Source organism: Grus americana, chromosome 2, assembly GCF_028858705.1.
Source record: "Grus americana isolate bGruAme1 chromosome 2, bGruAme1.mat, whole genome shotgun sequence".
Lineage (NCBI taxonomy): Eukaryota > Metazoa > Chordata > Aves > Gruiformes > Gruidae > Grus > Grus americana.
The window spans coordinates 79,908,477-79,927,698 of record NC_072853.1 but is presented as its reverse complement, the minus strand read 5'-3'; the positions used below and the strand labels follow the sequence as shown (position 1 = coordinate 79,927,698).

Sequence of the window (19,222 nt, the reverse complement as noted above, 5' to 3'; positions counted from 1 at the left end):
ATCAGTTTCTAAGCAAAGGAATGTTCAGCCTTAGTGTAACAATTACTGTCAGATCTAGGGAACGCTCTTGGAGAATTGAAATGAAAGGATACATCAGTGCAGTAGCAACTTCAGTTCTGCAGTCTTAAAAGATTGTCAGTTTTTGCATTGGAAGAGGATTTATTAAACATGACAATATGCAGAACACAAGTGATGTTTCCTTGGTTTCTACAAAGCAAGGAGTTGTTCTCCCACAAAGCAGTGGCATGTAAATATAGCGATGGGCAGGAGATGATTTTAAGATTTTTTGAAACAATCAAATAGCAAATGGGTAATAATTAATTATTGGAGCATACAATCACTTTAAGCGTAGTGAAGATCACGAAGATACTCAGTGCTCCGCAGCTGCCAGCAGTGGGAATGAACCTGGTAACTGATTCAGAGGTGCAGCGAGTATTTCCCATAGGAATAACAGCATAGCGGCTAAACAGCTACCTCTGGTTTTGAAGGTGGGATGGGAAAGTATGAGCAACGTAAATCTCCTGTGATGCCATCTGGAAGGGACACGGATGTTGCTTTGATTAAAAAGGCTTTTTCCTTACCATGTCATGGAAGCATGTGATGATAAAAATATTACTGAATACATGCTTGCAACAGCATGTAGACACACTAATTACAAGGAGGTGTGACAGCCAGGTATAACCAGTACCTGAGAAAATTGTGACTAACATGTTTGTGGGTGGAAGAGAGACCTTTATTGCGGATTACCATGCTGTTCAGTATCTATTTCTTTTGTTTGCTTGCGTGATGTTGTGTTCCCTTAAAAAGACATACCTGGTACAGCAGGGAGACGGGCTATTTGCCGTGCCCAGCTGTTGAAGGCGCTGAGCTGAGCGTGGTGGAGCTGACTAGAGGGAAGGAGTTGCATCTCCCCCAGGATAACGGCATTTTGTATATCTGGAGAGAGGTGGAGCCAGCAGAAAGAATTCAGGGGAGCAAGGTTAGCTGAGTCTTTGAGGCATAACTAGAAATCCCTGAGAGAGGGAGAGGCCATGGAGGTAATAGAAGGAAAGAGGCTTTTCCAATTGGCTGTGTGGAGCTCGATGCAACCCTGGGAGCTCTAAAAGGTTGATGCGTTGAGAGCAAAGGTTGGCTGGATGGGGAAGAGCCCTTGTAAGGGTAGCAGGGAAGATTTGCTTACAGGTTCTTTTTATTTCTCTCTGTCTGAGAATTTGGAAACTGGAGTTTTCTGATTGCAAGATTAGCAAATAAATAGGACAAAAAAAAGTGTGCGGACAAGCGAGGGAGAAGAAAATGGAAAAGGAGTAGAAAGTTGCCATAGTTTTGACTGTATTTTTCCTGGTTTGACTATAAGAATTTATGTAGCAAAGTCCTCAAGCTAGGTAGAACTTCTGTGGCATTGATATTTGTGTAAGGTCCTGCAAGCCCTCTATTCTGAAATCCTTCAGTGATTTGTTGTTGTTGTTGTTGTTGTTGTTCAGTTTGTGTGTTTGAAGTACGAAATTCTTTGTGCGTGTGTACTTTGAACAGAGGATATGATAGTGCCTTCATAAAATCTTAACTGCCTTAGAGGTAGTTGCTAATATCAACTACAGGTTTGGGAGGTTTTCCCCTCTTTGAGTAAATATTTTCAGGTTTCCCCAACCATATATTTCTCTAAAATCATACAGTGTAGAAAAATGCTGCTAAAAGTAACTTCTAAGCAAATTTATTACTATTATATATGTACTAACATACACATTGAACAGTGTTCAACTTGACTGCTTGTGCTTGTTACTTTGGATTGCTGATTTGCTCCTAGTCTGACTGTAGTCTATTTTGTTAAACTCCTATTGCAAAAAAGCTGGTGCATGCTCCAAAACACTGACTTAACATTTAGAGATAATGTTTGTATCCCCCAAACTTGATGAATTCTGTTTCCTAATTGACAGAGAATGCACTGTGTTATTTTTATGGTGTATTAGGTGGGAAAAGTATATGGTTTATAAAACTTCCTATATATTTGCTACCAACAGAATGCACTGCATTTGTATCATTTATGAACTCATGGAGGGATGGCGGACATACCTTGCACTGAAAGGACATCTTACTGGGATCCAATTTTCAGCTTTCACATGAGAGTAAGAATCAACTGCAGGTGCAAATCAGTGGGAAAAAAATAATAAAAAAAAAATTGTGAAATCTGTAGGAAAGGCACAAGGAGAAGGTTAACACAGGAACTGAATGTCTAGTATAGCATAATAAAAGGAAAATTTTACAAGCTAATATCCACAAGTCAAACAGCAGCATTAGCTAGGTAATTTTCAGCAAGAAGGTGTAACAAGATAAGTCTCATAAATGAGTTTATCCTTTCTGAAGGTCTGATCCTACGTATATTGACTGGGCAAAATGTCCTCTGAGTTTTAGAAAGTCTGAACTTCTTAGCAGTTCTTACGTGAATTTGGTCTCCCTAAGATACTTAAGTGTGGTGCAGTAGTATCCCTGCCTAAATCAACATGTTCTTGCTTTTGGGGTTTTGTTAGATGTTTCTAGAGATGTTACAGATTTGAAAATTAGATACAAAATCTGAACGTGAATTTCTAAGCTGAATATCTCATTATGAGCCTGTGATCACATTTAGAGATACAGCTAAATTTTCAACATCTAATTAAAGTTGCTGCATCTTTGTTGATACTATGCAAAAGCTGTAGAAAATTATAAAGGCCAGCTTCTTTACATGCTATTTCTGCAATCAAGGCAACCATAATCAGGGCATACAGCAGATCTTTGGAGGGTTTTCACTATAGTTAACAGGGTCTTCTCGTTCTCTTTGGCAAAGATTTATAAGAACATATTAAATGTCTGTGTGGTACCCCAGATGCTCAGTTTTCTGGGGATGTGATTTTGGTGCTGCAGTAGTGAAGGGTTGAGATGATACGGTATTTTTAAGGTATTAATGACATGCCAAATTTAAACAAGATTTTAAAAGAAATCTTTAGGTGACAAACTGAAATCTCTTCACTGAGACTATAGTTCTTGATTTGCACACTTGGAAATTCTCAATTAAACCCCTTCCTCTAGCCAAAATTAAAATTCTCCTCCTCAGGCATGGTTCTTATATTGAAGTTTAAAATTTCATGACTGTATAGAGATTTATTGGCCTCCCACCGAGCACGTTATTTGCTATACCCAGTATTTGCTAGCCGCAGCAGAGAGCGGGTGCTGTGACCTTGCCGTCAGCCTGAGCCAGCCCCCGCGTTGCAGGATGTGGTCTGTGTGAGCCCCCCTCGCGTGCACAGAGTGGGGTGTTTGGAAGGGGCAGCTGGGTGCCAGCCGCCCTCTCCCCGTGCCTTTGCGAGGCCGCTGTGCCCAGAGGTCCCAGGAAGGAGCCACAGGTGGGCTGACCAGTGCGGACAGAGCAGAACTTGAGACTTATTTGTGTGACATCAACCACTGAACTTCCTTCTAAGTTTTTAAAAAGTTAGGGGCAGCAGTCACTATTAAAAATGGTGCTTTCATGGGTCATCCCTTAGGTAAAGCAAGATAAAGGAGGAAAAAAGGTTTTGAGGCCTTCTGTTTCTTTTATTTTAATCTTAATCTCGGTTTCGGGACTGTTGAGGACCAGAAGCAGGTCTAGTTTTGTGGATACCTTTACCTCCAAGCTTCTTGTTCAGTCAACGAGGTGTCACGGTGTCCACAAAACTAGGCCTGCTTCTTCAGAGTCTGGTCATGACTTTTGCTTTTACCTCGATGCAGAGGCAGAATAGGATCTGCCGTAGACCCAGGGCAACGTGACTTAGCCATGATCCTGCTTCAGGTAGGCCAGGTCCCAGGAAGGCTGGGCTGGTGGCTGGTGCTGGGAGGTGGGAAAGAAGTCCATTTCTCCAGAAACAGCACTTGTGTCACAACTCCTTCCCACCGCTCTCTTCCCTTGCTGGGGCGAACCCCTGATCCTTGTCGAAGTAGTGTTGCATCGTACCTACGCTGACCTGATTCTGGTCGATGTGCAGCTGGCTTGGATTTGAGAGAAGTCAAATGCGAAAGTTAGAGGAAGGGGTAAGCGTTTTCAATTTAAAGACACGTAAAAAGGTTGCATGACCATCTGCAAACGTAGCTGGTACATGAACGCTTTCTGGTCCGCTCCCCGTGTGTGCCTTCTGGATGCCCTTGCACTCGCTGAAGATTGGCGGTTGCTGGGTGAGGCAAATGGACTTCTGAATTTATTTATTTTAATAGACATAATCGCTATGGCTTTACTTTTTTAATAGCCAAATAGAAGGGAGATCTCCACAGGCAGAAAGTTTGCCATAGCCTGAAGAGCCACGCTTCAGTCAGTAAGTCTGGCTGCCAAAAGGATTTGTTTGAGCAGGAGTAATAGATTGGTAGGAGGTGGCTTTGCTTCAGTTTTTACATAAAATTATTTGTGTAAAAATGTCTGCTAAAGCTTAACCCTTTCACAGTCCGTGAAGGTGGCTGGAGTCAAGTAGATGTAGAAGTTATTCTGAAGTATTGGTTGTTTGGGGTTTTTTGTTTTTTTCTTTTAATTGATCTGGCTGACACTGGCCAAACAAGCTTATTTGAGAATGTTTAACTAAGTCATAGATTTGTCTCATGCTCATGTTCTGACTATGGTACTTCTGTGTTCATTGTGATAAAATTCAAAAGGAAGTAACAGTCTGCTAGGAAGATAATTTGAGAAATGAATCAGAGTGACTCAAAAAGCATGTAGGTGTTAGGGTGACAGCTAGTTTCAATTCATATAAATACCTATTTTGATAACAAGACAAAGGAGAAAATAGAAAGAAAAGTTTTCAAAGAATTTAAAAACAAACATGATTTCCATTGAACTGTCTTGCAAAGGAGAGGAAGGGAAATACAGTGGAATACTTTGCAAAGCAATCTACATTAGAATGAAGTTCGTGTTTTCAGCAGTGTTAGCGTTGTAAGGTTTTTTTTCAATTCCCCATATAATGTGTCAAAAGCTAGCAGCATATACTGCATAGTGACAGTATTTGAGAGTATGCCATGTCAGTATACAATTACACTTTTGCTTTTTCACTTGAAAATATTTCCAGTATTTTCTCTAACTTATTTTGTTGCTCTTTTTCTCACAAGGAACCCAATTTCGGTTTTGAACTGTGTGTATTATCTGCTAAAATGTGATGTTTTCCTTATGTCTTACTAACACTGAATTTAGCATGATTTGTGCATGGGATGTTTCAGTATGCTGATGTGGTTATTGCATTTTAACTGATGCAGTGTTACAAAAAGGTCTGTATGTGTCCTATTACCTTATTTCTTGAGGAAATATATACTAGCAATTAAACAAAAGCAATACTTTTAAAATGTTGCTATATATGTAAGTTAACATCACAGAATAATTTGGGTTGGAAGGGACTTCTAAAGACCATCTAGTCCAACCCCCCTGCCATGGGCAGGGACACCCTTCACTAGACCAGGTTGCCCAAAGCCTCATCCAACCTGGCCTTGAAAACTCCCAATGATGGGGCAGTAGATAAATGGGTGATTTCACTTATCTATATTTGTAACAAAGTTATAAGACAATATTTGTTATTGTAAAGTTATATACTTCAGAACCATAAGAAAAAAATGAAAATAAGGCAAAAATTTGATACAAATCTAAAATTCTTAGATGTTGTAACTTTTGACAAGTACTAGGTCAGACAAACTGTTGCAACTGTATTTAAAACTCACTGTATTTAATTTTCTGACACTGAGATAAAATGCTTAAAGTCCCTTTCATGGTCCTGTAATATATTAAAAAATACTTATTTTCTTAAAATGTAAATGTGCATGTTAATGAGAAATGATTGGGAAATCTGTTATGAAAACCTGTCTCTTGAATATATGGTTTTACCTACAGTCTTGCATATGAATTTGACCCAGCTAAAAATAGTCCTGCACCTGAGCCCACTCCTGTTGGCAAAAGTATTCTTGTTGTCTTGGGACAGTGGGAAATGGGAACCACCATGAGTTTGTGTGCCACTTCAGACAGTCTAAATTTCCTTCTGAGCAGATCCAACATTTAATTTCTATTTGTTTCCAGGCCAGAGATCATGTGGATATTGGTCCTCTGGCCCTTACAGTGAGAATCCATTTTCCATTAACTGGACTTTGGTTAAAAAATATTGCACATTTAATAAGGCTCATAAAGCAGACTGGATGTCCAGTACTCAGTGCTGTAACAGAAAGATAATAGGCTACAAGAGAGATTAATAAGAGTTTTGAGTCACAAAAGCATTAAGTCAGTTTAAATCTATAGGTTAAGCAGCTCAACACTGGTAATGCATTAATCTCGAGCTGCAGTGCGTGAGCACAGCCGTTGTTGGCGTGCATTGAGACATCTCCATGATCACCTTGTGCTTAGCGCTCTTTCAGACTCAGCAGTAGCAGTCCCCTGAGTCTTACTTAAGGTGAAATATGCAGAAGAATGGTTAACGAAGCATACTTGGCTACTCTCAGTAGCAGGTGTCTGATTTTACTGCTTTATGGGTACCAACCAGAACTATAAATCTGGGGTGGCCGTAGCTGTCTGTTTCTTCTGCCACAGAGCCATCTGTCCCAGTTGGAGTCTTGAGCCTGGTTTGACCCTCCTTCTGCTGGTGGATCTGCCTGACTTCCACCCCTGTAAGGGCTGCAAAAGCCTCACTCGGTGGTGGTTGTGAATCTTAGCTTGACTAGTCCCATGCTGCTTCTGTGCTTTTTTCATTTCAGGCTAGCGCAGTTAAAACCCCAAGTGAAAAGCACTGCTACGGTCTGTTTAACTGGTGTAAAGGTCTTCTAGTCCAGAAGTGGCATGCCATTTAGAAATTCATTTGACGGTTATTTACTTCAGTGGTTTTGAAAATGACAATGTTGTTTGTTTGTGTTTTTTTTTCTCATTCTTTTTGAACCCCTGTTTTATATGTGTGTGGTTTTGGTTCGTTTGGTTTTTTTCCTCTGCCTAGACCTGGTTAACCATTTCTGTGAACAGGTCCTCAATTTTTTACTTTGTCCCTACTTTCCTGTCGTAGCCCCATCTTCCCCTGGTGTCGACTCCGTACCCTTACAGCGCACAGGCAGTCAACACGGCACACAGAACGCAACAGTGACCTTCCAGAGGGCCAGCTATGCGGCCGGCCCAGCCTCCAATTACGCAGACCCCTACCGACAGCTGCAGTATTGTCCTTCTGTTGAATCACCATACAGCAAATCTGGGCCAGCCATCCCACCTGAAGGGACCTTGGCTAGGTCACCTTCCATTGATAGCATTCAGAAAGATCCCAGGTGGGTGAAACCTTCATTGTCTACTATTTCTTGCTCATGCAGAGGTTTGTAATCGCGGTTTGCTTTGTTTGTTTCTGCTGTTGAATATATAAAAGAAAAAAAATACGCCATGATTGTACATGAAAGATTTTGTTTGCATAACAGCTTTGTCCTAATGCTTTACCTTGGAGGGCTCTCATGAGCTCTTCTGTGAAATGAAATGGTCGGTGTGGTCTTGAATATGTGTGTTTAGCCTGCCTTCAGTAGTGCCACCACTCAAAAGCTTATGAAAAGTAATTTTCTCTGAGAATGGGAGGGTGGTATGACTGTTTTGATTCTGTAACCATTGTGGATTGAATTTTCAAGTTGTTCCTTGGGCAGAAGTTGTTACAGTTGTTGGTTTGTCTGCAGTTAATATTCATAAAAATTGCAGAAAAGGATATTCTGGTATTGGGCAAGGAGACCGAGCAATGTGAAAGCAAAACGTAATCAGGCCTATGCTTCACCCTGTGTTGTGCAGGCTTCCCATGCCAGCATCTGGTAGCAGAATGTATGTACTGCACTTTGCAGAAATGGTGCATGCTTTTTAAATATATAGCACAGCTTTTCATGTTGCTGTGAGGCACGGCCATCCTCATATACCTAGGGAAGGTGCAAGGAGGAAACTTTATAACCATACATACCTAGCAGGCAGGCAGAGACAGAGAATTTTCTGGCAAATGATTTGACTTCCATTATGACAGCAATGGAAGTGCTGACTGTAATCCTCAGTGCACTTGGTGATTTTGTTCAGTTTTCTAATGGAAAAGAAAGCAAGTATCTTTGATAACTTAAGTTTAAACTTGTTGAAAATGTTTATTTATACAAGGTATTTCTATGGCAGATGGTGGGATGTATTTATTTGTGTTACCTGTAATTTAATGATAGGAGAGCCCAAAAATTTGCTCCCAACAATAATGCTGGAGGTGTTTAAGCAACAATTTGAAGAGACTTCTTTCCCTTCTTTAAAAAACAAATACTCACAACCTATCTCTTTACTTGTTTAGCATTGTAGCAGTTCTCTCTGTCTCTCCAGCTGGGAACACAACAGCAGCTAAATTTTGTGGTACATCAGAAAGATCACTGCTTGCAGCTGCTTCAGCCATTGCAGTTTTACTCGTTAAGAAAATTTCTGTCTTCGACCTTTTTTTTTTTTTTTTCCCCCTTAGCATTGTCTCCAGAAGTTTTAAAAAATACAAAATGAATTCCTCCCCTTCTTCTCTTCTTCCCCCTGCCCCAGAGCAAACATTGGTAACCAGAGGGAAACAGTCTTTTTCTGAAACCTTGGTATTTTGATATATTTGAATACCAGAATATAAAAGCCCATGGAGGAAAGAGAACTTTGCTTTGTAATTGTCTCATGTTCAAACTTAAAGAAAATTACACTAGGAGTGCACTAAACCAGAGGAGAAATTACTGTAATCTGTATGAAATGTTCTTAGAAGCATGATGAAGCAGTAGTCTCTTTAGAGAGAAAAGACATATTTACAGTATCTCTACAGGTGCTAGACATAATACCTTTTTAAGAAAAGGTTATCTTTGGTTACTCTGCTGTCGCTTCACGACTGTTACTCAGCTGCTGTATAGGATATGTGCTTGTAAAAGATTTCCTCTGGCAAATTTTTCATTTGCCTGTTTTTTTGGTTGGTTCTTGCCAAATTATATTTGTGAGTTCATGAGTATGGAATTCTTTAGGTAAAGTAAATTCTTTAGGTAAAGTTAGGAGCAAGGAGGCGTCGAGGTATGAATTGAACTTGTTAAGCTCTTTAGAGGAGATCATTGAATATTATTACTAATTACTATTAGATGGATTGGGATTTTTCACAAAATAACTTTTGTAAAAGAGGTTTACATTACTGTTGATCCCATTCATTTTATCCATGGGATGTGCTCTTACTTAGTGTTGCTGCCCTTACTTGTTGGTTGAAATAATTCTTATAAAGCAATGTCAGAAGCACTCCTGATTATGTTGTGCTTTAGCACCCAGAAGCTCTAGTCCACCAAGGCAGACTGGCTTGTGAAACTATCTGTGGCCTACAGCATCATTCAGCTATTGGAAGGACATTGAAAAACTGGAAGGAGTTTGGAGAAAAGCAACAGAAGCAACCAGGAGACTTTTCACATGTTGATTTCTATGGATAGACTACAAACGTGGATAAATGACAAGTGTGGAAAGGAGGGGGCAGGAGACTTTCCACATGCTTGAAAAAATTTTACAGAAGGACCGAAATTATTTAGGGTAGTACACGTGAGGTATAATGAGAAGTGCTGGCTTTAATTAGGAAAAGGAAAAGATGGCCTAAATACCAGAAAGACTTTCAGTGGTGCTGTTAAGTTGCATTGTATTCCTCAAAGGGTTATCATTTATACCTTAGACAACAAGAAAAAAATAAACATGTTGGTCAGTGGATGGACTTTGTCAACCGATAAGTTTTGAGTTTCCTTACAGAGCAATTACTGCTTTGGTCGGTTGGATTTTTGTGACTGACACGAATCATGGAGGGGAATGGCAGGCGTCATTTTCAGACACTGAGCCTACCTGTCCAACCACAGGTCCAAGCAAAGGCTCACTGGCAGAGGAAAAAACAGCAAGACAAAAGCATATTAATTGCAGGCTTTTGATTAGCGTTTGCTATATGTCAGTCAGCTCCAGATGAGAAATAGATACCCAGAAGAGAACATTCTCATCCTAATAAGCAATTAGAGTTCCGAAAACTGAACATTATTTTCTGGAATCTTCAGGCAGAATTTCCATCTGAAGACCCAGACAAATGGTTGGCAGCCACTGATGTAGTTGACAATTTTTTCCATTGTTTTCACTGTGTAGTTTGGATTACTAATACTCCAGTTTTACATACATGTTTTCAGCTGACATTTGGCAAATAAAATTTTAGCTCAACATCTGTTCTGCATCATCCAACTGTCATAAAATGCAGTTTAATGTTCACTAACTTAAAGTTTAGGAAAAAAACTTTTTAAAAAGTATCAAGATATTTATTACCAAGTTTGTGGTAGGGGATAATTTTTCATTTATGCAGGTAGACTGTTAGCTGAGATGAGTTCATATAACAGGTAGTAAAAAAACTGTATACATCTATACTGATGGAGAGTCTGAGGCTTTGTTATTTAAAAAGTAAATGAGCCCTTTATCGCCCTTCAGAAATAAAACTTAAGTTCTATGTATGGAAAATGGAAAAGTTGAATATCAAAGATAATTTACAGATTGATTCTTCATAGCAGTCTTTATGTTTACTTCATGTCAAAAAAGGAAGAGAAGTATGCAGTAGGGCTGTGATATAAACTGTTTCATGCTAGAATCTCTTATATGAAAAAGTGGCATAGGGAGGGAAAGAATACAGTATTTATTTTCTAATTGTTGTCTTGCTTATGGCTCCTACTGAACTGTGAATGAGAGAAGTTATGAGAATTTCGAAGTGTCAGAAACACACGTTCATGTGATGTTTTCCAGCCTACTTTCATTTAAGAAAGATTAATCAGTCTCTTGGCACCAACAAATTATCTAACGTTTGTCCATTCCTAGACTTCAGGGGAACTGAAGAGCCCTACAAATAGAAATCCTGGTATCCAATTGTCAATTTGTGTGCCTTCCAATATTTACTCCAAAATACAAACCTCACAAATGTGTGTAAATTACTTAAATTTTGAGGTTTTAACCTACTAAGAAGCCATGTACATGTACTGCTGCTGATAAATCACATCCTGCATAACAGATGAAAAATACATAATTTTCACATCTTTCAGTTAAAGTCATATCAATGACGGTTTGCAGTAACAGTGCTTTTGCTTGTTTATGGACTCACTGTGTCTGGTTTGATGAATTGAGTCAACATGTTTCCTTCATTGTTTTGTGATTTCTCTTCTTACCTGTTTTTATTGACACGCCTGCTTGTGCACATCTTCTCCTGCAAAGAAGCTGGCAAGAAGCCAAGTTAACAGCAAGAATTTTGTAGAATACACTCCATTAAGGCTATCAAAATGAATTTCAGTGTACAAATGTCCATTTTCATATTGCATTGAATTATATTGATCTACACTTGCAATTTGCCTTTATGGCATCCCCTTTCCCAACATACATGTTTCAGAACCTTTAAAACTATTTATTCAGAAGAAATGGTGTAATTTGGTGAATGAAGCTGTAAAGGGTTCGTTCTTCATTATAGACTGGACTGCAGTAATGATTTGGCTCTTGTTTAAAAAAAAAAAAAAAGAAATCCAAAACCCACTAGCAGTAGAATCATGTTGCAACTTTACAAGAAAACAAAATTTTTCAATCAAGCTATTTCATAGTGGTGCTCACCTTTAGAACTGTCTGGTTATAGGTCAACATAGAGACAGAGTTTTCCAGGTATTGCATGATTTAACTGTAATCCCCTGAGACGTTTCTGCTCTGTTCTGCACTTTCGGAGTCAACTTTCCATTTCATTACCTCTGCTGCCCTTAATTTCCTGCTAAGCAGAAGATGACAGTGCTGTCTGTCTATCTTCTAAACTTTTAAATTGGCTTCCTTTCCACTTATGAAAGGAAATAAATTAGATCAGAACATTTGTGTGAACTGTTAGTTTCAATTTTTTGTTCTCCCCAAAAATACGGTCCATTTTTAAAACACAAGCTATAGAGCTTTTTTTTTTTCTGCAGGAGAGGTGATAGAAATAAAATAAACTGCAGTTAAATTTCTGTGTTCCAGTAAAACTGCTTATGAGATTAGCACACAGAGTTTGGAATGTGGCTTGTTTCTGCAGGAGCTTTCACCATATATGTAATATTGCTTCGTTCCAAGGATTGTCTTAGTGTTAATATTGTTAGTCTACTGTAAACATGAATAGGAGCCAAGCGCTCGAACAGTGTGACAAGGTAAGAAAATCACAGTGTAAACCTGCATGTGTGGGAGGTTGGACATCTTTGTGGAAACATGTCTGATATCTTCTTTGGGAAGGGTTGTCATCTTCAGAAAGAAACTTCTGGTGAGGTAGAAGGCCTTGCAGTGATTACAGCACAGCTGGTGGCAACACTTTGCAGCACTGCCGTGGAGAGTCCTGAGATGTGAGCTTGGCTCTTCAGAATCCAGAGGGCTGTTGGTGGGTCTCTGGCATAACTCTATAACCCAAGAGGTAGAAGATTGAAGTTCATATTCCTGGCCTGAATGGGACAGAACAGGGCTTGGAGATGTATCTCCCCGCTTTTATACAATACAATGTGTGGTAGGCAGCTCTCCTTTTCTGTTTTCAAAGGTCCCTCTTACCCTTACCTGAAATTAAGGGTAAAGTAAAGGGGGACGTGATTCTCCAAAGATGGTGGTGGTGAGAAAGCCATGGGAAACATACTTGTAGTGGATCAGAGCATATAAATGTTTGGCAATGTAGGCTTACCTCCAGAAGTAAATGCTTCAACTTCCTAGATCCTGCTAAAAACTTGCTAAGAATTTTTGGCATAAAGCGTACATGGGCCAGGTCCCTTCTAGTGGTAGAACCAAGTGGATGCTGTTTGAATGCTCATTTTGTAGCTCTGTGTTTTAAGTGCCTTTCATTCAGCAAGGAAATACCTGGTTTATTTTCCTACAAATTGTACAGTCTCTCAGGCTTTAATATATACTGCACTGAATATGAAAAACTGACCCTAAAAGAAAGTAAAATTGAACAGTCTAAACAGCACAAAAATACACCCAATTCAAAATTAGGAAGTCTAGCGCAAATTGCAATTCTTCATACAGATCTTTCTACACGGAAGGCATGAGTTTTTACTTAGCACAAAATAGTTTTGAGAAACATAGCAGATGTGATAAACAGAAATCTGTTTCCCCTTCCTGCTGTAGGTAACTAAAGATGAAGCCTGCTTCCTTATAAATAGGTGAGATAGGATTCATAGACTACCCTACAATCTGCTAATTTGGGATTTCAGACTTAGAAATCTTGGTTGGAAAAGACTCTCATAACAAATGTTTAGTCCCAGCTTCAGCACGGCAAAAAACTCAAGAAACTAAGTCATCCAGGCAAGTATCGGCTTGTGGTGAAGTGGAGGAGCGGTACCCAGAACTTGGAAAACTTATGTTATTGTGTGGGTGAACACATTCCTGTATATGCCAGCAGTTCTGTCTCTCCAGTGCTTCCACTGGGGTACAGCAAATGAGATTGAGTATGCACAAAAGCATCACTTGTATTTGCTATTTTTTTTCTCTCTAGAATTAGCTCCTTGTTGTTTATCGGTCTCCTTTCTCTGGGAAATGCTTGGGGGAAAAAAAACCCCGAAGCGTACTCCACAGGAATAAAGTCTCTGTGCTTTTAGCTCATGAGGCACTAGTAGCCGCTTTCTCTCACGTGACTAGTACCATTTTATTGACAGTGCAGGAGGCCACTCCATTTTGTTGCCATCCTGTCTTTAAAGAAATCTGATCCTATCATTAACAAACCTGCCCTACTGTAATCACAGAACATCACAATTTCAGGATATCACACTAACATGGACAGTGCTGGTCCATGTAGTTTGAGTAATGAGTCTGTCCAGAAGTGCTTACAGTTCCTAAGCCATCAACAGAGTAGAACAGGTTATATGTAGCCATTTTATTTCCTAAGTTATTTATGCAGTATACAGGGTATAATTTTGAGAGAGATGATGCCTCATCTCTTGTTTTGATCTGAAAGTTTAGCTCTTATAATCCTCTACCTCTACCAGAAGGTAATTCCTTTCCTTTGTCCTGGAGGGAGAGAAGTGGATGTGATGGGCGGACTGTTCAGTGGATGAGGAATTGGCTGGATGGTCACACGCAGAGGGTAGTGGTCAATGGCGCAATGTCCAGATGGAGATTGGTGATGAGTGGTGTCCCTCGGGGTTCATATTGGGACCAATAATGTTTAATATCTTCATCGACAACGAGTGGGATCGAGTGTGCCCTCAGCAAGTTTGCAGACAACACCAAGCTGAGTGGTGCAGTTGACATGCCTAAAGGATGGGATGCTATCCAAGGAGACCTGGACAAGCTGGAGAAGTGGGCCCATGTGAACCTCATGAGGTTCAACAATGCCAAGTACAAGGTCCTGCACATGGGTTGGGGCAACCCCTGATGTCAATACAGGCTGAGGGATGAAGAGATGGAGAGTAGCCCTGTCAAGAAGGGCTTGGGGCTAACCAGCGGATGAAAAGCTGGACGTGAGCTGGCAACGTGCACTCGCAGCCCAGAAGGCCAACAGTATCTTGGGCCGCATCAAAAGGAGCGTGACGAGCAGGTCAAAGGAGGTGGTTTTGCCCCTCTGCTCCTCTCTCATGAGACCTCGCCTGGAGTACTGTGTCCACCTCTGGGGGCCCCAGTACAAGAAGGACATGGAGCTGTTGGAGCGAGTCCAGAGGAGGGCCATGAAGACGATCAGAGGGCCGGAGCACCTCTCCTATGAGGACAGGCTGAGAGAGTTGGGAATGTTCAGCCTGGAGAAGAGAAGGCTCCGGGGGAGACCTTCTAGCAGCCTTCCAGTACTTAAAGGGGGCATATAAGAAAGATGGGGACAAACTTTTTAGCAGGGCCTGTTGCAATAGCAGGACAAGGGGTAATGGTTTTAAACTAAAAGAGGGTAGATTCATATTAGCTATAAGGAAGAAGTGTTTTTACGATGAGGGTGGTGAGGCACTGGAACAGGTTGCCCAGAGAGGTGGTAGATGCCCCATCCCTGGAAGTGTTCAAGGCCAGGTGGGATAGGGCTCTGAGAAACCTGATCTAGTTGAAGATGTCCCTGCTCATTGCAGGGGGGGTTGGACTAGATGGTCTTTAAAGGTCCCTTCCAACCCAAACTATTCTATGATTCTAAGTGAAAACCACTTATGTACTTGTCAATGAACAGGGCATTCTGGAGGACAGTGGCAGGAGCTCCACGTAGTGTTGATAAGTGCTCATCTAATAATTGGAGGCGGGGGAGACCAATGTATCCTCTGTGGACAATTTTTTTCCCCCCAATAATGATGGTTTACCACTTGAAGAACAGCAACAAAGCCCTTTCCACTGTTTCTTTTTTAATCTGTTGTTCATCCAGGAAGAGGCAGGTGGACAGTGTACCTCATCCTCATACCATTCATAGCTCATTTCTGGTTCTTAAAGAGCATTACTGAGCTGCTAATGGTGAATATACATCTCAGTGCAGTTTCTGCCTTTGTTTGCCACACATTTTACTCAGTATCCTGTGGCTCATTTGCAAACTTTGACAGATGCAGAATATGCGTGGTGCCTTTCTGTGATGACAGACTGTAAGAGCCAGAAAATGCTGTAAGTGTATTTTTCAACCAGACATTAAAAACATGGAGAAGAACCATACTTCCAGGCTTTACTGGGCTCATGTAAGCTGTTACGATCTCCTGGCAAGATAAGCCACATAAGAAGCTTCTCAGTAGTAACTCTTGGACATCTCATCAGCCAAATGGATAATAATGATCTTACTGTTTACAGGGATGGTGAGAGTAAGTTAAATTTGTAAGGTGCTTTGAAGTTCAAAGGATAATCTTGCTCTTACTTCTATGGGAAACATGATGGGAGGAAGGGAAGAAAAACGTATTAGGTAGAGAAGATGAATGCAGAACATCTTCAGGAAGCTTGCTAAAATCAGGACATAGTGTCAAATTTTCTCATTAAAAAAAGGCAACTGAAAATCATCCTTAATGCTGAGAAGTAAATTGCTGTGCAGAGGTTGTTAGTGTCTGAAGCTGGACCTTAGTGGGATGTTGCACAACAATTTTCTAGGCAGGAAACAAAAGCCAGCTAATTTTGTAGCCGTTGCACAAAAATTCGTCATTGAGAGTGCAGAATTCTGTAAAAGAGTAATACCAAGAGTTTGCTGAAATAATGTTTCTAGTGTAGAGTTTAGCTTGAAATGATGAAGGGATGGAATGATTGACAACTTTTGTTTCTAGCAGAAGGTCATAGCATTGATAAACTAAAAGCCTGACTTCACAAACCCTAGCTTTATGTAGATAAAATATGTTGGATGGGAACAGACCAATCTCTGCCAGCTCATTCAATATCAGAGCCCAATGTGCAGTCCAGCCCCTAGCCTTTCCTTCTCCAGTGTATCGCCGTTCCTCTGGCAGTCTCCACCACCTTCACCTAGATCTTCCTTTCTCACCCTGCTCTGCTGCCCCACCCCAGCAGCTCAGTGAACAAGTGAGGTTCAGAGGTGCATCGCAGTTCTTAGCATTAAGCACGTGGTTTCCTAGGAAGCAAGAGCCACCACCGATCCCATAGAAATCCTATAGCCATTGTGGAAAGGAAACTCCTAGTCTCTAGAATTACTGTGAAATATTTGATCTTTTTACTTGTGGGTTTTTTGGGGGGTTGGTTTGGGGTTTTTTGGGGGATTGTGGGTTTTTTTGGTTGGTTGGGTTTTTTAAGCCACTGCAGCAACAGTGGGATCATTTGCTGTTTAGCCTGTCACCCACCTCTAAAAATTTGGGGATCATGATTATCTTCACCATGTAATGAAGCGGAGGGATCTGGATAGTTGAAGACCTTGAAGGAAATGGAAAGGTTTTCCAAAAGGAGGACAGAGTGAGATCTCTAGGTTTCCTTGACATACCAAAGGTAAAAACCTAGAGGAGGAAAGTACTTGTGGGGAAAGGAGGAGCTGTGCAAACTCTGGCCCAAGGTAAAACAAGTAATTTACTTCAGGAAATGAGCAAAATCTAGGCAAGTTGAAAGAATAAAGTATTTGCATTTAGTTTTTTAGTCTTTAAAAGTCATTTGAAGTTAGCTTGATAATCCTTTTGTTCCATACCAGGACATGATGTATTTGGTTCATATGCTACATTTCAAAGACGAGGGCTTATTTTTGGTTTTATGCTGTTTGATGCTATGTTTTCCCTTCTGCCTCCCTGCGTTTGAGCATTTTGAATATAAAAACTCAGTTTGAAAGTTTGGCCCTGATAGCTGATGAGACTAAAGAAAAGTGATAGTGTGTGCGTGTGTGTTGGTGGAAGTGGGAGGAATGAATACTGACAACGCAGGTGTAAAACTGTTTCTTGGTAAACGCGACTCCCTTACCTTCCTGTTAGTCAGGATCATGTCGTGTTTCCGTGTTACCCTCTCACAGAAGCTGTGCTGATCATTCAGCCTCACTTGTTCCAGCTCTTGTAACTTGTATGAAAAGGGGTCCCTCTAAGTCCTGGAAAGATTCAGAAACTACATTTCCTATAGCTGCTTTTTCTGTAATTTCATTGTCCTTAAACTATGAAGGCTCAATAACCTCTCTCAAACCACTGCAAACTAACTCAGTGTTTGCAGTTCTGTAGTCCTGGCTGTCTCTTTACAGAAGCAACAATATGGTTTCTGCCTGGGACTTCTGTATGCCTCCAAATATCAGCAAGGTTATTTCCACAGCAGTTTTGCAGCATGGGGTTCTCCTATTTTTGATTTATAGATGGTTGAAGTGCACAATATCACGTGACCTTCACGTATCAAACAATTTCTGGCAAAGAGCTGACCTTAAATCACCTGGGTCAGAACACAACAACAAAAAAAGGTTTTTTCTATTTTATTTCTTAATATGTGTCAAAAATGAAGCAGGAAGGTGCTCCAGGGGTGGATTCCTCTGGCCTAAGGCCCAAGATGGTGTGTAAGATGTTAAGTGTAATGTTCATGACCCAGGATTTTCCCACTAGCAAGGCACTGACACGGGTGGAAAATTACCACAGCACTTTTCCTTGGCCACAAGGTGACACGAGTGACCACCGTCCCCGTCGGTGCGCTCATTGGAGGGTACCTGCCTGGGGGACTGACGATGCGGGGGGAAACGGTGCTGACTGGAGACCTGCAGCTCCCAGGCCCCTTGTATTAAGAGCAGAGCGATGCTGTTTGTGCAGCCAGGCATCGCCAGGCGTGGGGGGCACGGGGTGGGCCAGTATCGCTCGCCAGCAGCGGAGGATGGAGCTGCTGCGTTGCAAGGAGGACCCGAGGGAACCACAGCGGTGAAGACTGGGGGATGCCTGCAAGGACTCTGGGCAGAGGGTGAGCCTGGAGCAACCTACAGGTTTTTGTATTTCTTTGGAGTTGATGCTTTCCCATCGGCTGAATTAAATTGCTGCTCTCCCTTTTCTGGTTCAATATTTTGAGCTCAGTGTCTCTGAAATGCAAGCGTGTGGTTAGTTATTTGCTTGCAGAGAGTCAGGGTATCTGGGCCAACTCACAACAGATATTTTGCTTTTAATAAAGTTCAGTCGGAGACGTAAAATATTTGAACTATATTAGATGCAATTTGCATCCAGTGATTCACAAATAAAAGCTGTCTTTTGTTCAGTGATATGATCCTGTAACTACGTAGGTGTTCGTATTGCTACACCTAAATTTATGGTCTTGAATGGCCTTAAAATGGATGGCAGGTTTTTTTTCCCCCTGCAAGAAGTTGACTTTTGTGTAAGGATTACCCTTTTTATGCCTTTTTGAGTTTTCTGTATAGTTCTGTGAGTCCTTCCAATAGCTTTTAATAAGGAAGACTTGACATTTTTCTGCATCGACGTGGTTGCCAAGTGTCCTGTAAAGCTCTGGCTGCACACAGATTGGTGCACAAAGGATTCTTTAGATGTGTTGATATTAGATAGCTTTTTTTCAGGAAAAAGTGGGAGAAGGGGGCTTGATTTCTCCTGTAGCTTTACCATCCTAGCTGAGAATGGAGTTTGCCATGGGTAGCCAAATCACAAGACTTCTGTTTAGGCAAAGATTTTCCTCTCATGTAGAAATTCTTTTAAATACATAAAATCTTCTCTGCGGGATGAAATCTTTTTTGCATAGTCTTCTCTAGTGGGTTTTTCTTTTTTTCATTTGTCAACAGCTACATTTTTAAATGAAATTTTATCCTAAACTGTAAAGGTTTTATCTGCAGCCACTAAGGAATAACAGATCCTATCAGCCGCTGCATTTTCTGTGGCACGACTCCAGCAACCATCTGTTACCTTT

At 40.8% G+C, this 19,222-nt stretch overlaps 1 protein-coding gene across 6 annotated transcripts in view; it reads left to right on the top strand.

The window, feature by feature from the left end:
• CTNND2 (catenin delta 2) overlaps window positions 1-19,222 on the top strand; it is a 691,690-nt gene that overhangs the window by 430,812 nt on the left and 241,656 nt on the right. For all 6 annotated transcript variants that reach the window (XM_054816775.1, XM_054816773.1, XM_054816771.1 and 3 more), the window contains one exon: window positions 7,014-7,266. In XM_054816775.1, the coding sequence (XP_054672750.1) occupies window positions 7,014-7,266 (253 nt within the window). The remainder of the gene's footprint in view (window positions 1-7,013; window positions 7,267-19,222) is intronic.